The sequence below is a fragment of the Glycine max genome, chromosome 12, assembly GCF_000004515.6.
Source record: "Glycine max cultivar Williams 82 chromosome 12, Glycine_max_v4.0, whole genome shotgun sequence".
NCBI lineage: Eukaryota > Viridiplantae > Streptophyta > Magnoliopsida > Fabales > Fabaceae > Glycine > Glycine max.
In genome coordinates this window covers 6,381,443-6,405,883 of record NC_038248.2, presented here as the reverse complement: position 1 = coordinate 6,405,883, position 24,441 = coordinate 6,381,443, and the positions used below count along the sequence as shown (strand labels likewise).

Here is a 24,441-nt window from a genome sequence, read left to right as displayed (position 1 = left end):
AAGTCACGGGTCGGCAAATCCTTTCTTTCAACGACATTGACTCACTGCCTACTCCTTTAATTCCTTGTGTTAGTTTACCATTTACAGATTTTTTTTTTAAAATATTGAAGGATTCTTTATATTAATAATTATAAAAAATTAATAAATTTTTTAAATATATGATTCTTAAAAATAATATATCAACATGACATATCTTGTTTTTATACTAAAACTTGTTTTCAGTATATTTTATTTTCTTTGAATATGAAAGAAATAATATTTCGTTTCTTTTATAATTCTTTATTTTTTTTACTTTTCTTATGATTGGGGGATTAAAAAAATATTTTTTTATCATCTTATTTTATATTAGTGGGTATTCACTTTTTTTATACTCACTAGTCTTATCACATAGTAGTTATTTATAAAAATTTCTTCTATTTAATTTAATTATAATTTAATTTTTAACTATTTATTAGTTCATACATAAGTGATATATTAATTTTTACATATCTTCCACTCTTGAACCGAATGAATGCTAACCTCGTGAGAAAACCCTTTTTCTCCATCACACCATGCATCAATATCTAAGTGTAACATGCAAACCAATAGCCATTAGCCAATGTCCATACCTAACCATAATTTATTTATTACGGACAAATAGAAATTGCTTTTTACCAAAAATAAATTGCCAGACCAGTTGCCTCCTGCTCATGGTGCAATGGCACGTGTACTTCTCTCACTTAATTTGATATAATAGTATACTCTATATATGTAAGAATAAGACAAGGTGCGATAACGCAAGTGTTAATAAAGGTGAAATCAATATGAGGCCACAAAATGGCCACATGGCATGCAGATGTTCCTACTTCATAGACTGAACATATGGATCCATTTATTAAATTTAGGTGAAAGATAGACTGCGAGTAGATAGGTTAAGACTTTAGCTGGAGAGTGTTCAATAATTTTCTTTTTTTAAAATGATAAGGATTTTTAATTATAGACAATCATGTTTCATTCAGACAGAATTATTATCCAAGGTGAAACTCTATTTACAAGTATTTAATCTCATTATATATCTATGACTTGAATTTGAAACTTTTAGTTAAACTGAAACAATCTTATACCAATTGATCCATACATAAAAGTTCAATAATGTGTGGTTGAATTAATTTTGAAATTAAAATACAATACAAATTTCCACCCAAAATTTAACCAAGTGGCTCAATAATGACGATGTTACTTGTGCAGTTCAATTTTTTTTTTCAATTTGTATAGTTCATTTTTTACCCCCTGTATATGATTTTACATTCATAATTAGTTCATCTCACGGCTTACTTTCTTATTTAATATGCTCCTTTTATAAGCGTGCGTGCGCATGTGTAATTAGTTATCATTTTTTTAAAATAAAAAAAAAAAACTTACACAAACTTCAAGCTGTTATACTGTATGTGCAAATTTGTGATTGTAAAATTCTACAAACATCACTAGTCCAACCGCTAACTAGAAAAGGTAGTCACTAGCAAAGTAGCGATGACTCATGATTAATAATGGGGAAAGACTTTGAATAAACTTTCCAAAGCCACATGATTTCATTTTGCTAACAGAGACAACTCTAAAGCCATAAAATTGATAGGCCTTTAACGTGAAAATTTATATGACATGCATCGTTAGGTAAAATTATGCTCACTCCATTCAATTTTTTACGAATTTAGCATTATAGAAAATTATGCAAACTCCAATTACATTTTTTTCTCAACCTTAAACAATGATACGCTACATTTAATAATTTCTCCCTCACCACGATAAATCTTTTTTTTTTGTCAATACTCATCATGATATATATGAACAGAGAAGCAAAGCCCGTCTACATTCATGCTACATAGAAACAGAGCCCATGAGGGCCACTTGTCCATTCGGGTTCTAACCATCCTCTCCTCTTTCATACTTTCGAAATTTTCAAAAAAAAAAAAAATTAAAGAATTTCTACTCTTGTAAATTGCTTTCAGACACATACAAGAACCAATCCTAGCCAATTGTTAGTGACCAGCTAAAATTTAACATTGGATACACAGTAACTAGGAGGGAAGACGAATATTATAGTAGAAGTTCGGCATCTAGTCTTATTTCCTCAGGGAGGGCAATGCCTCCTGCTCCAACTTTAATAAAATTACAATTTTTTGTAGATCATCCAAACACATGCAGTACTAAGAAATTATTATATTCCAAGTATATTGGGGGCAAATACTAGTGAGTTGAAACATGTAAATCCTGAATAAAACAATAATTAGACGAGCACCCGTATTGGTTAGCATGTGGGATTTTCATTCATGCATCTTCACCTTTTCTGTTAGTTGGGGCTTATTGTTCTTCACCTGACGTGAACCATTTTGCAAGACAAGCAAGTTCCTGTCTTTATTATTTAATCATTAATATTATTATCGGGCTTAACAACAAGCTTCCACCGTCAAGAGAATCTAATTCAATTGGTTAAATATGATTGTAAATTATTATAAATCACTTAGCACTCTTTAATTCCTAAGGAAATTAAATAATAAAAAAAAAAACTTCCAACGATGGTCCATTTACTATTGGAAAGCTAGCCTAGCCTGCAAGAGTGCCAGTAAGATATGAATCCTAAAACATTTCACTCGAGTTCTCATCTACGTATCCTTACTCCTGTTTCGGTATGAAGGGAAAATCCTGCACCCCAACTGATTATATGAACATTAGAGTCCTTTGCAGCATAGCTCAGTGAGGAAAAAGAACAGTTAGACACAAGTAACCAGTTGTTGCACTTGCATAATTAATATAGAATATTAACATAGGTTCTTTCTCAAGCAGGCAACAAGGACTACACAAATCAATTTCGTTGGGGAATAAACATCTGACCGCATGATGAATTTTATTGGGGAGTACACACTCGACTGCATGATGAATCTCCAGTAAAGGACTAACATGTTTTCACGATTCATTTGCACACTCATCTTTAGAAGGACATTATGCTTTACAGTTTGCATTGGTAACTGAAGAAAGTAAGAACGTGAGTCATCATGCTTCACAGAAGACATAACATCAGATAAAATAACACGACTGCTACAAAAACATTTGCTTCACTATTTATGCTGGAGTCAAACCAACCACACCTGCAAACATGCAAGCACAACGCATTGTCATAGACGAGAAACATAAAGTTTATAGTAATACAGATCGATTGGAGTATAAACATTATAAAAATAGCAGACATATAAATCAGCTATAGCTTTTGAAAATTGGACTACTGAATAAGCTTGACAAGTTCACCCTGACCAGCAATACCCACCCTGCACATCGCAGGTTTAATCCCTTATCTAACTTAACATTATGCTTGCCTAAGTTACTAATAAAGGAAATTATATTAACTTATCTTCACTAGTTTAAAAACTATTCTTAATATTGTCATTTAACATGAAATAATAGATTAATTTTACAATTGTGGTTAACTATTGAATAAATATATAATTTAAAATAATCATGAGTGAGGGGCAGGGTAAGACAGGTAGGTTGCGGGTTTTAATATTTTTTTTGCAAGGCAAGTTCAGGTTTTAATCCCTAAAGGGGCAGTGTGGGGTTGGCTTGTGAAAAACCTGTCCTAGCAGCCTACCCGCCCCAATGCCAAGCCTAGCATTCAATGGGATAATCAATGCCCTAGAGATGATAAGTCTTCCTAAAGCTTTTTCACACCAAATGTTTTCATCACAAACTGCAAGTTTGATTCATAGTAATATATACATCAATCTATTAATAAGTTTAAATACAACCACTACTAAGCTGCCAGAAAACTACAAGTATTCAAGCTTGTAATTTCCTTTTTAAATGCAGGATACAGAAATCATTCAACATGAAATTTATCAAATTTGATTTCTAGCCTATATTTATATCTAAGGAGGCAAGAAAATGAGGAATTAGAAATATATTCCTTGCTTTAATTGGACAACCCTAGTTATATCGTTGTCATAGATCTGAAAGCAAATATACAAAGATATTCTAGATCTCTAGTCACCATTTCTCTACATCAATTATGTGCATGAACTAACATTTAGCAGCATATGCATGTCAATAAATCATGTCTCTGTTCAATTTGGTAGTTGATAGATAGTATTCATCTCCGATATAGATCATGACCCAGCTTACGTAGCACAGACTAAAGTGCACGACTTTCAAAAATTAGTATAGAGCTTGTCTGTATATTATTCAACATCGTGCATTATTTATCAAACCAAGTTTGTGAGGAAATCGTTGTGCTTTTTATCAAAAATGCAAATTGATCATGATGTTATAGACAATAGTTCATCTGGGAACATTGAGGCAAAGAGTAAATCAAATAACATATATATAATCATGTTGGAATGGATGAATAGGTGAATATGAAAAGCATAGAACTGATTGAATTTATATTTTTTTTCATACCACACGCTAATCTTCCACCAGCATTTCCAGTTGTCAAACTGAGTTCATGCCCACCTACAAAAGTATAAGCAAATGCAGATAAGACCAAAGTAAAAATACTCCAGTTATGATTAACACATCAATATCATACTACACAAGACTAAAGTTGCAATGATAGATATAAAATGTCAAGAAAAATGACCAATTCATGTCATTCCTCCCATGATAAGTTCATATTCATTACTGTTTACTTAGGTAAAATACAAGTGCTGAAGCTTGTGACAGTAATTTTGTCCACAGCACAGGATCTAAAGGCAAATATAAATAAATATTAAAATGAAATAGCTAACCCTTTCCAAGGTCATCCTCAAGCTCATGGACCACCAAGGCTCTTCCAACTACTGAATTAGGGCCAGAGAGTGGTATCTGCATGTTTGATGCCATACAATACAACATGATTAGCTACTTTCAAAAAGGAATTATAGTTCAAACTTCAAAATGATTCGGAATTAAGACCCACAGGCTTAAAACCCATGATTTGATAAATGCGTATCAAAAGAACAACTACTACTATTATGTAAAAAACAAATTAAAAAGAGCACCTGATTATCCACAATTGTAGCCTCTGCAACCCCTGTGTTTAAACAATTGACAAAATGATACATAAGCAGGTCCAGGATCCAGAAAGAAGTACATAGTAGAGGAAGACAAATGAGAAAGGAAAGAAGTAATACCCTCTGCATTAGCAACTATGTTTCCCAGGTCACCCGCATGACGGACTTCATCCTCAGGAGCACCATGTGTCAAGTTATTAGGATTAAAATGTGCTCCTGAAAGTCATTCAAGAAACAAACCCTTGTAACTTACTCTATTGAACCGAACCACGGCAAGAAAAGAAAAAAAAGAAGCAAAAATTGAAATTAAGGTCTGGCAGCCTTACCTGTTGATATACACCCATTTGTGGTATCACCATACTCATGCTGCAAGTAAAATTGATAAAAAGGATTTAAAAATAAAACATTTTAAAGGAAGGGGTATGAAGTAAGAAGGGAAGCAAACACTCACTAGGTGAAAACCATGAAGCCCCGGAGTAAGGCCAGTGATGCTAACAGAAACTGTCGTCGGGCCTACTCATGGCACACAGAAACAGCTAGTTAGTCAATAGTCAGCACATGAAAGCAACAATTGACACTGAAACATCACAAAAAGCTAACTATAAACACACACTTGGTTACTCACTTTCCCTTCCATCTCATTTCCATCCGGCGGCGGACCTATTTGGGAGTGAGGGTGGGCAAATGCACCCCCTCATTTCAATAAAACTACTAGTATTTGACTATTTGTCCTAAAATATTATATTTTGCACGCCTAATTTTATGTATTTGAACCTCCTTACCTGTTCACATGTGAGAGTAAGTACATGGACCCTCTTATTTTAGTAAAATGCAAATATTTATCTTAAAACTTTATATTATGTACCTCTTATCTTCGTGTTTGAACCCAACTATCACATATTCTCACTCTTATATCTTTATTTATGTAATATGTATTCATCTTCATATATGTGATAATTTTTTTATTTTTTTAAAAATTGCCCCCACTCAGAGTCCTAGATCTGCCACTGTTTCCATCCTATTTTTCTTCAACCTTTGTGTTTTCTTAACTTATCACATGTTTACTTTTTCTCTCTTCCATACACCTATCCACTCCAAAATTGGGACGACTTTTAACATTTTCCATAATGAAAAGAGTTACATTATCCATACTTCAATTTTCGACAACACTAGCACTACTTTTTTCTTCCTAACTCTTTCCATCATCATTTCAACTATCTTATCATACACTTTCTCTCTTCTCTCTCTATTTTGCAAAGAAATTATAAAATTTCAATTTCTCAAACGAAAAAGCAGCAGTTCTCTTGTAAGTAGAACAACTTAACACATCTACCAAACAATAGCAAAGAACTAAGTAACCAGTCCCATATCCTTAATTACAACTATATAACTAATAAGTTTCATTTGAAGATACATTAGTTAGTTCCATTATTGTGCATTTGGCACCATTTTATAATTAAAACTATTATTGCTAAGGAAAGGAGAGGACGAACCATCGTCTTCTTGGATGAGAGTGGCGACGCCTTCGACGGCGGAGGTCCCCTTGAGGACAGCGACGGCCTTCTTGGTGGCGGCGAAGACGGTGAGGGGCTTCAAGCGTGAAAACGTTATGGATTGGGGAGTGAGCTTAACGGAGACGCCGGAGAAGGATGACCGGAGAAGGGGATGAGGTCGGAACGGCGACGGTGAAACGACAGCGTTGGCCGCCACAGCTAGCTGCATTGTGACGGACGAGGTGTTTGTGATATTGCAACAAAGAATATGTGTGTGTGAATTTGTGGTTGGTTGGTGGTGAAAGCAAATTATATAATCCTCACTCACTCACAGAGCCACTGCTTACTCTCCACACTCTAGACCTTTTGCTTTTTGTCTGCTTCTTAAATTTAGTTTTTTTCTAGCACTGAGAAAAAGAAAAGAAAACTACCCAAACTTATAAATCTGTGCATCGCAAACAATTAGAAACTAAATTCTTTAAAGCGTGCAAAATTATATTAGAATAAATGTTTGCTTTGCTCTCCCAACAATATTGATTATTGAGGAAAAAGATTCAAACATGCGAAGGGAGAGAGCTTTCCCATTCCAAGGTGATTAAAATAGCATACTTTGGCATGTCATGAACCAAAAAAAAAATTATGGTAAAATATGTTTGGGTTTCATAAAATTTGAAAATAATTAATTTGTTCTCATAATTTTTTTTGGTATTATTTTGATTTTTGTAAAAATAAAATATGTTTTTGTTTGTCATTAATGATAACTCCGTTAAACAATAATATGAAAAAGATTTACACGTATAATTCGATTACAAATGAATTAAATAATTTATGATACCTAAAAATCTTTTAAAAAGAATTAAATAATTTTTTATGGTTAAAAATCCTCTAAAAATTATAATTTTTCATTATTTTCTTGGTGATCTTTTCGCACTTTCTAATGAGAATAGGAGATGAAGTAACGTTGGAATGTCTTTTGAGTATATTTAAAAAGATAGAAACAGAATAGTTAAGTTGTTAGAGAGTAAGAAAATTATCTAACTGAATTATTATTAGGACCAACAAAAAAAATATTTTATTTTTACAATGATGAAATTAATATAAAATATTTTATAAGGCTAAAATTAATATTTTATAAAAATGTTTAACATATTTTACCCAAAAAATAAAGCCTACATTGCTACTTAAACATATTAATGAAAATACTAACGTTTGTTCTTAAAATGTCAAATAAGTCTTTATTCTTAACGGCTTACAATTATTTTGTTCTCTAAATATATATTAATATTATCATTTAAATCACACATTTTTTATTGATTTTAAACTTATGTAATTGCTGGTTTGTATTTTTAGGGACTTTTATATTTCCTTCGACTTAGGAAGTAATGTAATAACGTGTTAAAATTTTAGGAATTAAAATAGATGTTTACTCAATGTGACAACGTCTTCCAATTTTAGAAAGCTTTCGACTTGCCTTCTACCCGAAACCTAATTTTCTTATTGAATAAAAAGTATAATCGCTTAATATAAAAAGTATAAGGGGCATGAAAACTTCTATAACTTCATATAATTTTATCGTAGATTTGAATGTGAGATATTATGTTTTTTATCGCTAAATATTAGCATTTGAGTATATTATATTAGTAAGAGAATTCAAATTAACTCATAATTTCTTATCACTTGAATCCTATGTTCTTCTCTTCAATTATCTTATGACTCTATATTTGAGATACTATGTTGAGGAGAAAATTTTCTTATAATATAAGTTTTTTTTACAGTATTTATAATATAAGTTAAAAAAAATTCGTTAAAGTGAAATGATTTTTTTGTGTGTGTAAATAAAAGTGAATAAATACGGATCTCTGTATTTTGTACGTTGTGTCTTCATGTGAAATTTTCATTTGACGCTAAATTTTCATATAAAAAATCGAAGAAGGAAATTTGTTTCTCAATATGAAAACTTTAATTGGAGTATTACAAATATTCCAAGATGTAAATTAACTTCCCCCTTAATGATATAGTTGTTTAAGTCAGCACCAACATCACCTTCACCGATCAAATCTTTTAAAATTTTAAGTTATAAAATAAAGGCTAAAATATATGTTTGTTGTTTTAATTTATTTTAAAAGATTTTTGTTGTCACATTCTAATCCAAAAATTTGAGTTTTAAATTTATAAGTCTTCTCCTCACTTATATCATGTTTAACCTTTTCACTTTTATTCAATGTAAGACTTCACCTCACACTTATAACCTAACAAAATGTAACACATAAATTTTCACATGAAAACTATTTTTAATGTACTTGTGATAACAATTTTTTATACAAGTCTTGCAAAGTGTAATACTAAACTAACAATTTTAATATCCTTTGAGATAAACACAGGCGTCAATATAAACAAGTGAATGTCTTTGCAGGGTTGATTCATTTTCATACACATTCTACTAATATTGGTTCTTAAAAATTGATACGGCTATTATCTGATAATAATGGCTCAAAATAAAGAGTTATATGTGACATGTCAATGCTCATAGTTAACCACTTACCATCACCTAGATACATGTATATATATTGTAGACCTTCATGTCTCATCATAATAGCTATAACGCAACCTTAATATTACAGTTTATAAATTGAAAGAGTCAAGCATAAAAAAGGTATGAATTCAAAGCCTTGGTTCACAAAAGCTTCAGTCACCCATAACTTCCAAGTTGGGTAGGTTAAATTCTGGCTCAGGGCCTTTCGCCTGGTTTCAGCACATCATTGACAAAATCAGTAACCAAAAACCAAGACTATTAATTAATAAAATAAAATGAAAGATTGATAACTAAACTTCAAGGAGAGGATAACTTACATTCAATGAAAATGTAAGTTGAAAACTGTCAGAAACTGTGGCCAAGTTTGAACTCTGAACATTGAAGCCTGTCAAAGACTCGAGAGACTTGCACAGTGAGGCAGCCACCCCTTCTCCTTTATTGCACACTATTTTCACATAAAACCCTTTTTCATCCACTTGAAACATGTCCATCTACAAAGCAACATTATTCAAGTTGTTACAATAGGTGGCAGAGAAAAAACTAAAAACATTTTATGGAATTAACTAGGTTTGTTCCAAAAACCTTGATTATCTTCTTGCAGATTGAACGGTTGCTGTTGGTGAATTGAACCTTCATGGGGTTTTCAATCAATCCTTGGTATTTTTGGACTCCAATAAGGATGTTTCAAGTCCTTGAACTTCAGCCTTCAGCATGTTGGCTTGTGCTTGAAGCTCATGCATATATGAAACAGCATCTCCAATGATAGAAGCCTTATCCATCTGTGCATATAATTAATTTTATGTATTATATATCAGTTATATTAAACTTTCAAATGTAAAGCATGTCAGAATTAATTAATTTACTAATAAGCCACTTATCAAGTTTGTTTTGTATGAATCGTGAAATTTACAAGGGCAAGCTTTCTCAACAATGAAACTTTTGTAATTTTATAATATGCAGTAATAATAAGGACATACCAACCTTAGTTATGTTGGGAACCAAAGACCACAATGCATAAAGCTTCTGCTTCATTCGGTCTCTTCTCCTCCTCTCAGAAATCAAAGTCTTGGACCTATCAGTTTTTGGTATTGGCTTAGGATTAACACTTTTAGTTGTTGTTGTGGTGGTGGTTGTTGTAGCAGAAGAATCCCCCATGTTATCTTCTTCTCCTCCTCCTTCTTCCTTGGCTTCCCCATCAAAACAAGAGAAGGAGCTATGTGTATAGCTAATTGGATGATAAACATTCACAGAATTACTATTGCAGTGATCAAATGGGATTGCAGGGTGTGACAAGAATGAGTTATCAACAATGAATGCTTCATTGATAGACTTAGAATTGAAGTTATAGATGGCATCTTTATGCTCCCAACGAATCAAGTCGATGAACTGATCTAAGTTGGGATCTTCAACAAAGTCATGCACCTCAAAGTCCTTAATGTGCACTAGAGGATCTTGATGAAAATTCATTTTGTCCATGGTTGACGTACACTTTGGTGAGTGGTCTAATTGTAATATATAATATATAGATGTTTGACACTTGGCAAGGCTAACTATATATTAATATGATTGTTTTGGTGTGAGTAGAATAAGAACTCGCTACACCAAGCTCTATCTTTTAAAATTATAATCAAGTTCCACTTGATTAGAAAATTACCTTGTATTCCTAATGAAGTTAATTGCAGCCGTTTCTTTTTTTCCTTTCTCGGTCATCATGGGTTTTTTTGTGTTACAAGTAATAAGTTATTGCTGTTATCACTAATGTGAGTTCTGTACTATGTATATAAAGTTTAGGAAATGTTCACCAGTTGTTAAGGGGTTCTAACTCAATTGTTTGAATAAGATGTATGAATTATTATAAATCTTTTGATATTCTTCAATTCTAATGGATAAAAAAATACCTAGTCACAGTTTTGGTTTACATTATCATATCACTCTGGTTAGCATAGAGATATATGTTGTTTTGTTTAATTTGCTGAGTGACGCCGCCGTGCATGAACACATTTCCGAACTGGTGTAACAATTAATTAAAATTGTGTTATCGCTTCTTCATTGGTATGATGGTCACTTTCTGAGCATGAGAACAGTTATTTCCTGCTTAATATGTGTGTGAACGGAATCCAATTGGAACATAATGACGTTATTCCTCGCGTACTTTAATAAATTAGATTGTATAAAATAAATAAGCAGAATGCTAACAGTGTCTTTAGAAGATGAGTTAAAGAATCAAATATTGAAAAGCTTTTTTTTGAGAAAATATTGTTAATATACTTCTGTTGTGATTTTGAATGTTTTTTTTTTATAGAAGACATCTAAAGACGATCATACTTGAGTGAATCACTGTGGGCCATAAAGTTCTACTTTCAAATATTTAATATAGTTGTATATCCAGAATTCAAACTTGAGATCTTTGATTAAATTGGAACAATCAATGTCTGTTGATCTACTGTGGTAACAATGAAATGTGAAGAACTCTGAGGGAAAGGAAGGGATAACAATTGAGACTAAATATAATACATTAAATTGCTGATGCTACGAAATTGCTGACCTACATGCAAGCTGGACCCAAACGTTTAGCTTATATATTGTTAGCCAATGATCATGCTTTTGCTTTAAATTAACTACTGTAACACTGAAGATGTATTGTGATACACCAACTCCAAAATGCAAGTGAGAGTGAATAATTGAACGCTGCAGATACTGACTCTAACTACTTGCAGTGTTCTTATTTCTGTTGCTCTCATTGACTTGATCAATGCAAATTGCTGAAGCTTTAGATTCTCCATGTTTGACTCCTTTTAGAGAATCTAAACTGAGATAAGCAAGCACGGTTTTGGTCTTAATTTTGCCTTTCGTTTTCCCTCACAATCAATATCATGGCATATATAGCAACAGAGGAAGAACAGAAGTCCTCTGAACCTGAGATGAATTCTGTTTTCTTCAACTTTGCTATTTTATCATAATTAGTTATGCGAAAAATATGGATGACACGCAAGGGTGTGTGGGACACAATACATTGACCTGACCCTTACACGTGCCTTGAACATTTATCTTAAGTTTTGTTTGCCCCAAATCATATTCACATGCCAACAATTTTAATAACATATTTTTCTCATGGGTTTACCATATAAGCCACATATATCAATAGTCAATAATCATCGTCATGTTTTAAATTGTCGTTGTGATCGCAATTACAGTTTCATTGTGATCTTAGACATTACAGAAAATTGTAAAAAATGGATCCAATGCAACTACAACTACAATCCTAATACAGATATAATGAGTAAAAAAATCTTTTATTTTGTGACCACAATTGCAGTCGTGGACTATAATTTAAAACCATGATCATCATAAATCACTAAATATAGATTCCATAGTAAGACAAGTTCTATATTTGTGTGCGCCTAAAATAGGAAATAGGAATTTTGTTTCTATTTGCACTAGAATTATGTATTAGTTTCTTAATCTCGTGTATGTAATTATAGGAGAAATTATTAAATGATTCTAAATCAAATGTATTTATGATCTTAACTCATCTACATGATATATATTCAAGTTTTAAAATTCATTAAGAATAATTAATAATATTTAATAATGTATCATGTAACAATTAAAAAAGACCATCATCTATTGCATTCTTTTTTACTCTTGATTAAAGTTTGTTGGAAATTAATTTTTTTTATATTGATAGTTATCATCATATGTGTATTGTTTATATTGCGTAATATTTTGGCAAGTGCTATTTTCACTCCCCTTTTCCTAATTCACTTCCCTTTTAAATTTGTTTACCCAAAATACCCTCTTACCAGAAAACATATTCTTAAAATTATTTACACTCCCCACTGCGTGTTTTGATTAGGATTAGCATTTCTTTGCGACCTCATTATAGTTATTGCTGTAATTATACATGTGTATTCTCTCTTGGCAATGGTTAAATAGTACTTGAAAATTATCATATCCTTTGTCGTGTTGGGTTTATGCTCCACACGTCGGGGTCTAGAATAATGTTAAGCGGCTAGATAAAGGTTATATTTGGTGGTTTCAGATTTAAGGGAATTTGGTTGGGTGTTTCTCTGTAAAGGAATCATGATATGGTGGTGTGTACCTTGTAGATATTGCAATTCAGCCTTTTGAGAACGTCGTTAGGGATGATGAAATAACAACTGTCGATATGGATAATGGGGAGCAAAGTCTGATAATGGTTAATTGCAAGTGTTGTATTTGGAAGTGTAAATAAGTGACACGAGAATTTGCAAAGTTTAAGTCTTTTGGATTTGGTATTCGTTATTGGCATTTTAATGAATGATATGTATGCAAAGTGTGGATATAAGTGTGCTGGTGTGGAAATCAATACAATTCAGGATGAAAAATTCAAGGTTAGTAGGCACAATTGTGCTTAGTGGTTGGAGGAGCTTCAAGACATTGAATTGTAATCAAGTTAGACTAGATTCCAAAAAAGAGGGGAGTGTAAATAATGTCTAAATCTATTTTTGGATAATCAAATTTGAAAGAGGAGTGTATTAGCAAAAAGGGGGAGTGGAAATAAAAATTTCCAATATTTTTCCTCTTTAAATGTGAGCCCATTGGGCTTCCCCAGTGGATGCGTACGAGGTCTTGCCTTAGGCCTTTATAGAATTGGGCTTTTTGTTACTATATATAGAGTTGAATTGATAATTGATAATACTGGACATAAAATAAAAGAAACACTGACGAATTTATTGTATATTAATATTGATTACTATAACTAGAAATTGCAAAAAAAAAAAAAAAAAAAAGATAACTAGGATGATTGCATAGTTCGATTCAGCTTTAAAAATAAACTACTAGTTAGTAGCTTTACGATGCATGAGTGTTGACACTAATAATTATTAAGGCAAAAAAGTATAAAAATAATAATAATAATAATAAATAAATAAATAAATAAAATGATGGAACAAAATTGGGTGTTGAAAGTGTGCCATTAAAATTAATCTAAAATAGACACTTTTGTTCTCACATAAGACCTTTGGAGAGCTCTTAGAGGTTATTTACTACAAGGCAAAGGCTTATCTTTAAAGGTGTTGAATGCTCCTATGAATGTTGTTTCTTCCCGAATCACTTGGAGAATGAATATGGCACTTTTTCATTGCATGTGATAAAGCTCAAGAATTCTGGCAATATGCGAATTTGTCTAACACTATTCAGCCTTTAATGAATTCTGAAAAAGGGTTTGGTGAATTGACATTCAAACTCTTGGAGAATCAACCTGACCATCAAAAGAACAAGATAGCTATCATTTTATGGAGCATATGGAAAAGCCGCAATCAATTTATTTGAGAGAATATTAACCCGCATCCAACAATTGCAATCAACATTTAGCCACCACCTGGTCTCCTCCTCAAATAGGGTACATCAAATGCAATCTTGATGCGGCAATTTTTAAGGAGCATCTATCTTTTGGGATTAGTATTTGCCTTCGTGACGAAAATGGTTCATTCATCAAAGCACGCACCTTATTCTTTCTGGTATCCCTCTTCCTCCAGTAGCCGAGGCAGTTGCACTACAAAAAAAAAGCCTTGAATGGATTCAATCTTTGCGCCTAAGTAATGTGGTTTTTGAGACGGATCGACTGTAAAATGATCAAGGACCACTTGGATTTTGGTAGGATTGGAATCTCAAATTTTAATGACATTATGGAAAACTGTAAGCATATGCTTTCTTTTGTAACCAACTCTGAGGTGAGTGTAGTTAAAGAGACAAATTAATCTTGCAACTCATAAACTAGTTAGGACGTCAAGATTTCATGTTGATTCTCGTGATTATCATTGTATTCCTTTCCATATTCACCCATTATCATTGGTGAAATGAAATATTTTTATTTTCTCTTAAAAAAAAGATATTTCCTATATAGATAAATTTGTAATGATTAATTAGCCTATTTTTTCCTTCTCCCCTTCCATTGTTTCTCAATGCATTTTTTGGAAAAATATATCACTAGTCATCGAAAATTTAAGAATGTGTTTGGTTTGCATTTTCATTTTCTAAAAACTATTTTTATTATTAAAAGATTAGAATTCTGAAAACATGTTTGATTTGATTTCTTGTTTTCTATTTTCAGGAAATAAAAACACTGAAAATTTATGATATATTAACTTATTGTTTTTTTTTGTATTTTTAAATTTGCTTAAAATTACATTCCTTGTCATCGTATTTTCATTTTATCCAAAATGAGATTTTTGTTTTGAACTGAAAACAAAATTTTATTGTTTTTATTTTCTGGTTATTTTTTTGTTTTCATTTTCATTGAAAATGTTTTCAAAAATTCAACCAAACACATTTTTATTATTATTTTCTGTTTTTACTGAAAATGAAAACAAAAAAAATTAAACTAAACACCCTCTAAAATATCAAATAATAGCAAACCGTTTCCTTCATTATTGAAGCTCCAAAAATATTGTACCCACCACTACCATTTTTTTTTTCCTCTTAGTACTCATTTTTCTTCTACGTCTATTTTATCCACTATCACAATCATCATCATTATTTTGAGGCATCCTATTCTTATTCCTCCCTCTTTTGTTGACTTTTTTATTAACCTTATCCGTAAATCCCATCACTTTCTTCACCACCATATTCCTATTTGTTCTTATCTTTGTGCTAGTATATTGAATATGAAAATGCTTACCCATTTTTTACTTCAGGGTGCGTGAATCTTTCCTTATTGAGCTTGACACAATGAAGATGGACTATGAAATGATTTCTTATTTATGATAAATAGTTTTTAAGGTTAACTGAAATATATAGTTTCTTCTTATTACCTTATATAATATATATTTTTCCTGATTATATATGTAACTTAAGTTACTTAGACAGTTAACCCCCCATACATGTATCTAATATTTTTTTTGGATGGTGATGGTCCCCACTCCCCACGGTGGTCGATGAAGAACGTGCGCTTTAGGGTGACATGTTAGAGAGTACAGAATTACCGCCACCCTCATCATTCTTTCTCAGCTTAAGAATCACCTGCATCTTTAAAGTTGAAACCACTTCTTATGTGCCACGTTTACTGTTTGTGGATAGCTTTTTTTTTAGTTTTATGAATACCATTAAAAAATCATAAGAAAGTATCAGTGAGTAGATATCATCATCTTGACCTTCCATCCAATCATACATTTTATCAATAAATTATTAATACGTATAGTTATAAGAGTTTAATGTTAATGTTTGTACTGTGTAATTTTTATTTTATTTTTGTTGAAAAGTTTACCTTAGATGGATTTCAGAACAGATCTCAATAATACTTATAAATATACTTACAAGTTGTTCATATTAATAATGAAAATCAAACTCATATCTTTTTTATATGTAACTAGATTAACTTATTTTGATTTATATTTATAAAAATAATTTTATATTATCATTTAATTATAAGTTATTGTTTTTTGGAAGGCTATAAATCACTAAAGTTAATATGACTTTTAGATAACTATAATAAAGTCAACAGACATAATATATATGATATTTTAAAAAAAAAACATATATGATAATTTATATTAGATTAAATATAAAATTTAACATTAATACGGTGACACAATACGATTTCAATAGACGGCGGATTAAAACAGGAGCTAACCTAATCATAGAACAAGGGGTTAATGTAGGAACTGAAAAAAAAAGAAGGAGTATAACAAATTTTTTTTGGTATTGGAGTATAACAATTTCTACAAACTGAAAATGAATTCTGAAACCATTTTCTTCTCCCACTATATCTTTGTTACCTCAAAATTTCTCTTGCCGTGTTTTTATTCATCAAGCATCCTATCTAGATTTCAGTCGTATAGTACATGTTTGAGATTTTAATTAACTGCAGACAAAATCTTGCTAATGAAGGAACAGAACAGAATATCCGAGCTCTATTTTTGTCCGAGCCAAGCTAATCGAGTCCGTGTTTCATTTCATCCATCAAATTCAAACATGTTAGAATTAGTAATAAATCTTTTTATGTAAAACCGTGAATTGTCGCATACGATAAGGTAAAGTAAAGAAAAAATTGAAAGAAAATAAAAATTATTGTATGTATGACTGTTAATAATAAATACTTTATATTAATATTATATATATATATATATATATAAAGAAAAAAAAAGCTTGTGAGAATAACGTCACACAGAGAAAAATTGAGACAGATAAGCGAAACGGTGTGCCACGACCACGAGCTTGTTGTTCTAGAATATAAGTAATAATAACGTTTAAATGCAACTCCAAAGTCCAAACTTTTCTTCTGGGTGTGACTCCAAACAACTACTACTAGCTAGCTAGCACACAATATTATTATGGAAACCACCGCAGAGGCTGTTTTATTTCATTGTCTTGTTGTAGCAGAGTGCTCTGAATCCAGCCCCACACAACTTTCTGCCATGGAACCTGAAATTCTGAATTTTGGGTACTTCTTCATGTCTTATGATGATGATCATTTTCAGTTTTTTCCAGCTTTTGTTGTATGGTTCAGATTTTATTTCCCTTTTTTTCTGTTTTATGAAAAAAGAGAGATTTTTCTTATGTTTTTTTTTTCTGCCATTTGGTTTGAGTCAGGTGCATGCATTACAGAAGGAGATGCAAGATCAGAGTGCCGTGCTGTGATGAGGTTTTTGACTGTAGGCATTGCCATAATGAAGCTAAGGTATAAATTTATGTTCTTGCCAATGTTTCACCGTTTTAGGATTCAGTTGAGTGCCAATGTTTCACCGTTTTAGGATTCAGTTGAGTTATGTTAACAGAAGACTCACACATTAATGTGAGTCTTCTGTTAAGACCTTTCTTGGCCATTAATGTGATAGAGTAAGTCGATCATAGTACATGGTCCCTCCTCCCAGTGTAGGTCGGCCTATTAGAAAAGTTGGTCTTAATTCAAATTGCTCTACTTGACCGGCCATTCTTTGTTTGACTAGGGCCTGTTTGGGTAAGCTTCTTTAGAAGCATTTTTAAAAGAAGAAAATAAGAAGAAAAAAGATGAGATGAACTTTTTCATAAACAAAAATAAGTTCTCCATGAGTTAATTTTTAAAAGCTCACCAATATAACTTCTCTAAAAGATGATATGACATCTACAAATTAACTAATGGAAAACTCATTTTAGCTATTGGAGAATCTCATTTCATTTTTTTCTTCTTATTTTCTTCTTCTAGAAGTGCTTCTAGAGAAGCTTACACCCAAACAGGCCCTAAATCTGAAAGGCATAAGTGATTTTGTTGGTCAAATGATCTAGTTACTTACCCTTGTGGAACGAGCATTTTGGGAGGGGAAGATCATAAAAATTAAAAAGTACTTTTTTCTATAATGTCCATTAGACTTTCACGTTTGCTGCCAAAGCATTGTCATTTTTCTATATAGTAAGATTGCAATTTCATTAATTTAACCTTTCTTATATTTTTGGATCATAAAGCAAAATAAAATTCTAATATTTATGTGGTTCTTATCATATTGATTCACAATGTTAAACTATATTTGATGCTGTTCGCTCACTTACTTCATTTCATTTTGTTGACTTTCAGGTTATATCTGCTCCTTATGTGATATAGAGCAAGATGTGAATTCTAATATTTTTGTTCAGCCATGAGTTAGTGTTATTTATACCTTTGAGACAATCTTCATCATTCAGCCAGTTTTGTTAATTCATTCTTTGAAAATGGATACAGGTACTCATGTCCCGTTTGCTCAAAATCCGTCTGTGACATGTCAAGTGTGTGGAATAAGCTTGAGGAATTGGTATGTAGATGCCAATTTGTTCTCTATATATAATTTTTTAAAGAGCATATGATTGCATCAATATATTCTGTTTTCGTATAATATATCATTCTTGAATTAAAACTTTTGGTCAGATTGCCTCAACTCCAATGCCTGAAACCTACAAAAACAAGATGGTAAGTAACAAGTCTCAACTCTAAAGCCTTAGTACTAGGAATTGTGAGATATATCTAACTCAATGTTTGTATGAAACCAGGTGTGGATACTTTGCAATGATTGTGGAGTAAACTCTCATGTACAATTCCAAATTATGGCCTTAATTGCAACTCATACAACACAAGACAGATACAGGGAGTACCTGCTACATCAAGCTCATCTTGGGTGACTGAAATGGTGAGATGAACATGGGAATGGAAACAACTCTTTTTGAGCAGAGTTACTCTGTTACGACACTAAAATTAAATTTTAGTTATCAAACTTAGATATTAGGAGGACAAACTTGGTTTAGGCTGTGTTGTATTGGTGTTTTTAAAACCTAAGAAACAATTAGGCTTCCTTGTCAAATGCCATGATGGCATTATCTGAAAATCATGTAAAGATTCAGAACACCGAGATTCGAAGCTCCCAAAATCAAAAACCGATACAGTTCAGAATTTAAGATATAGTTTGACGGGGGAGAGGATCTTTTCATCACAATTTTCATATGACAAAGTTCATGTGAAAAAGATAAGAAAACAATATTAAATGATTGAACAATATTAGTTTTTTGGATTCTTTTTGGAGGAGGGGAGTGCTAAAAGAAAATCACATTGCAACTGCCCAAAGGCTTATATAATAACAATGGGAAAAATTCGTACATTAGTCCAGGAAAACCATAATTTCTACTAATCTTCACATCACACATAATTGAACTTTTTTCTGTAAATTAAAAATGTTTATTATGTGTCATGTAAAAATTAATTAGGATCATAGAAATGAGATGGTCTTGGATTATTTAATAATTTATGGGAAGAATTGGTGAAAGTGAAAAGAAAGCACACTCCTCTTGAGGTACTTGAATTTTCTTTTAGGATCTCTGTATCTTGCTTAGATCTGAGAGTATCCATGTGCTCTTCTTTTTGGGATTGTTATTGGTCCCAACAAATTTGTCATTGGTTCCTATCATCTTTCAAAATTTTTAAAAGCACTATTTTTCATAATGCACAACAGAGATACACTTCAATTGCACTAATGGGGTGCGAAAAACATTGTGCAATGGAATCACGATCTTGTTATATATTTTTTTCATACCCACATTAGTGCAACGAAAGTGTATTTTCGTTGTGTAATTGAATTTGTGGGAAAAAAAATATAATGAAATCACGATTCTATTGTAGAAATGAGGGTTTTTTAACAAAGAATGTACAATGGTTGTTATACAGTATACAATGAAATTATACTTCTGTTGTACTTTTTTTTTGTTTTTTCTCATTGTTCGACAAATAGAATAACTTAAGTATTAATTACATAATTTGTCACCCAATAAAATTGCAATTTTGTTGTGTTACATACAAAAATTACAACACAACTCGTAATTCTATTGTGTTATAAACATTGTAGATGAAAAAGAGTGGATGTCAATATTGGAGGAAAGAGACAAATAATATTTTAATATTTGCGCATTGACAATAGGGGCCAAACCAATTTTGGAGGGCCAATATTAATTCCTTTTGGGTGTTACTTGGTGCACCCAGCATTTTTGCTGGGACACCCAGCACCCGTGGTGAAATAGCAAAATTGCCCTTCACCCTAATACTATAAAAACTCCTAATTTTTTGTTCGTACGCCGCTTCTTCTCCTCCTACGCCGCTTCTTCGTCTTCCTCTTCCTTTGTTGGTGCTTGTTGCTTGTTCTCGTTCCTCTGTTGGTGCTTGTTGGTTGTTCCTCTTCCTCTATCACCGTTGGTGCTTGTTCCTCTTCGTCTTCCGTTGTGCACCTCTTCGTCTTCGTTAGGAGTCCATTGATGAGAAGGGGTCGGGGAAAGCTTAAACCCAATTCCTACAGTGATGAATAAAAGTGCAATTAAAATTCCTGAGGAGTTATACATTTGTGTATTGATAAACCATGAACCAGACTAGATCCCGCGCTGCTGTTCTTCTTCTTCGTCTCCAACAAAAAAATGACATTTTTCTAAAAAAAATCATACGGATCAGCAATCCCTATGAATCATACGGAATACTGATCCGTATGAGTTTTTTTTTTTTTGTTGAATAATTTAAAATTTAAGATTAGATTGCTAAAATTAAGATACGGTTTTTTTAAAAAAAATATATTAGTTATTACTAAGATTGGATTAGATTGCTAAAATTAAGATTAGATTGGTGGAAAAATTAATTTTCAATATTGTTATAAAAAATATGGAAACCAAAATTTAAGATATAATCAGATTGTTAGTTTAAGATAATGATTTAGTAGTTATAAAAAATATATTAAAAATATGGAAACCAATATTTTTATATATTTCATTTTATAGTTAAAAAAAATATTGAAACCAAAATTTAAAATTTAAAATATGATAAGATTGTTATTTTAAGATAATGATTGAAATCAAATTTAAAAATATATTAGTTATTACTAAGATTATATTAGATTGATAAAATTAATATACGTTGGTGAAATAATTAATTTTCAATATTGTTATAAAAAATATGGAAACCAAAATTTAAGATAATGATTTAGTAGTTATAAAAAATATATTAAAGATATGGAAACCAATATTGTTATATATTTGATTTTATAGTTAAAAAAATATTGAAACCAAAATTTTAAATTTAAAATATGATAAGAATCTTAGTTTAAGATAATGATTGAAATCAAATTTAAAAATATATTTGATTTTGTAGTTATAAAAAATATTGAAACCAAGATTTAAGATTAAAATATGATAAGATTGTTAGTTTAAGATAATGATTGAAATCAAATTTAAAAATATATTAAATTTGGTAATTATAAAAAATATTGAAACCAAAATTTAAGATTTAAAATTTATTTATGAATCCATATGTTTTAATTTTTAAAAAATTATTTTTTTAGAAATTTTTTATTTATTTTTATTTTATTTACAAAATTTGATAATTAAACAAATTTGATATTTAATTGAATGATGTATTTAAATATTTTTTATAATAATTAAAAATTAAATAAATATGATATTTAATTGAATGATGTATTTAGATGTTTTTTATAGCAATTGATAATTAAATAAATTTGATATTTTTTTATATATGTAAATACTTATTAAACCTATCATTTTTATTTATAATTTATATATGTAAACAAATTAATTATTATATAAAAAATAACCATCACAAAATTTATCATGTAAATTTACATATATATTAAATATAAATTAGAAATTTAGTTGATATATATAATGACACTATTTATTTATAATTTAATGTGTCTATTAACTCAGTTGATTTGAATATTTTATTAATAACGTAGGTGACACAAGTTCCATTCATTTTTGGACCATTAATTTTAAATTAAATCATAAATTATATTTTTGAAAAATAAAATAAAATAAAAAAATCTTATGGGTCACGTATGGATTAGCAATCTGTAGATCCAATACCGATTGACAATCCGTGCAGAAATGAAAAAATCTTACTCTTATTTATAACCAAAAATACCCTCAGGCATTTTCGAAAATTGCTAGGTGCCGCAAGCAATTCTCATTCCTTTTCCCTATAGTTGGGCTTTGCTTAGTGCTTTGCTTCGCCTATTGGGTCTATTGTGGTCTGGCTTGTATATTATATGCACCGAAAGAAGTAAAAAGCAAGCCCTATGACCCAAAATTTATTATTAAAAAAAACGAAAGGTAAACACCGTGAACAGTACGAACGATTAAGGAATAAGCCTATAGGGTTTTTTTTTTAATTGGGGTGGGGAGAAGAATAACCCTGTAGGTTAGTTTGTTTAAACTTGAAAAAAAGTTATTTTAAAGAAATGACTTTTTAAAAACAAATAAGATTTTTTTCTTTAAAAAAGTAAAAAATATTTTTAGAAAAAAGCTTAGAGAAACACATTTGAAAAACATAAGAATTATTTTTTATTGACAAAAAGAATTTTTAAAATAAAACTTAAACAAACTGCCCTATAACAAACAAATTCAAGCTTGTGATCTGATATGAGAAAAACTCTGTCAATATCTCCAAACAGTCTTGAATGGCTTGCGCTAGTCTATTTCACTTGTCCGTATGTTTGGATGGATGGAAAGAAAAAAAATATAATAATGATGTATTTTTTTTATTGTTTGGTTCGCAAGAAAGAGAGAACAAAAAGTGGGAGAAATGTTAACTTGTAAAAACAAAAATTTAATTTTTTTTTCTCTCATTTTGTACTCGATTAAAATTTTAAATTTCTCTCTCCTTTCATTTTTTTCCTTCAATCCAAACGGAGGGGTAGAGCTTTCCAGTAAACAACTTTGATTTTTTATTTTTATTTTCTTACATCTTACTTTTTCTTTTCATCTCTTTTATTTTGTTTTTATTAAATCACTCATCACATCTTATTTTCTCTTATCTTTTTTTTGTTTTTTACTTTTTACTTCTCTCTGCCTCACACTCATCTCAAACTTTTTCTAGTAAAGGGGTGGCAAGAGAATCACGTTTATATAATAAACTAGATATAGACACTAGGACGTTTTTTTTTTTTGGTGAATACGAACCAAAGGGTTAACTACCAATGGCTGATTTATTATGAGCTAACTCAGCTCTTAAAGCATTAGAAATACAATCTGGAGCCACAACAAAAATATGGTAGCCCATGTTAGTGTTTAAAGCCTGCTTGGCTATAATGTCCGCAACAAGATTGGCCTATCTAAAAACCCGATTCCAAGAAATCAGACCAATCCGGTCCATCACAACATGAATGTCTTCAACCAAGTTGAAACAAAGATGATGTTTGCTACCACATAGAATCAGAATCAACACGAACACTATTAAATCCTTTCGCCCAAGCCAGTTTCAAACCCAAAAGGATAGCAGACACTTCTGCATAAATCACTGAGGACTCTCCTTTATTGTTCTGGAAGCCACACAGGGACTCGTCATTATGGTTCCGAGCCCTATTCCTTCCCCACCAAATGAAATTTAAAATGAAACCAAATTTAAAATGAAATAAAAAAAAATAGTCTTTAAAACGCCATTAGGAGCATAGTTCCAAGCAATCTTATCGAATCCAGCATCTTCTTGCTTTGGATGACTTAGGTTCAGAATTATATGGACAATAGTATCAGGAAAACAGTCTTTAAAATTATTAACTAGCCAACCTTCAACAGGGTCTGTATAGAAAATTACCGGAACATGCAACAAATTAATAATCCGACACCTCCAGAATAACAAGACTCAATAACGAGGTGTACCCTTGAACCCAGTTGTCTCGCCAAAATTTAATATTAGCACCATCACCTAGAAACACCACAGTATTTTCATAGAACAATCACCAATTTGCACACAAGCCTCTCCAAAATTTGCTTCCAGGTTTTTTATCATTAACGATATGAGTTTGCATGACCTAAGAGGGTAAGGCTTACAAAACAAATTTTGCAAGGGTTACTCTACCTGCAAAGGATAAGATTTTAGCTTTCCATGCACTCAGTCTTTGATGAACCTTATCCATAATGAATTGGAAGG

General features: G+C 31.1%; 2 protein-coding genes and 1 pseudogene across 2 annotated transcripts; 1 reads left to right on the top strand and 2 right to left on the bottom strand.

Annotated features, from left to right (window-relative positions):
• Window positions 1-2,747: 2,747 nt before the first annotated feature.
• On the bottom strand, window positions 2,748-7,043 carry LOC100784752 (superoxide dismutase [Cu-Zn], chloroplastic). The gene is made up of 8 exons (XM_003539745.2): window positions 6,512-7,043; window positions 5,470-5,531; window positions 5,345-5,384; window positions 5,139-5,234; window positions 5,007-5,038; window positions 4,755-4,830; window positions 4,426-4,479; window positions 2,748-3,122 (listed from the first exon to the last, which is right to left on the bottom strand). The coding sequence occupies exons 1-8, from the start codon at window positions 6,738-6,740 to the stop codon at window positions 3,097-3,099; spliced, it is 615 nt and encodes a 204-aa protein (XP_003539793.1). The 5' UTR covers window positions 6,741-7,043; the 3' UTR covers window positions 2,748-3,096.
• A 1,943-nt stretch (window positions 7,044-8,986) lies between these two features.
• LOC100802595 (transcription factor FER-LIKE IRON DEFICIENCY-INDUCED TRANSCRIPTION FACTOR-like) lies at window positions 8,987-10,520 on the bottom strand (annotated as a pseudogene).
• A 6,672-nt stretch (window positions 10,521-17,192) lies between these two features.
• On the top strand, window positions 17,193-19,424 carry LOC100802067 (E3 ubiquitin-protein ligase RZFP34). Its single transcript, XM_014764595.2, is given in 6 exon segments — window positions 17,193-17,466; window positions 17,616-17,703; window positions 18,718-18,787; window positions 18,901-18,942; window positions 19,023-19,077; window positions 19,080-19,424. Coding segments are annotated over 5 exon segments (297 nt in total). The 5' UTR covers window positions 17,193-17,466; window positions 17,616-17,662; the 3' UTR covers window positions 19,169-19,424.
• The last annotated feature ends 5,017 nt before the right edge of the window (window positions 19,425-24,441 follow it).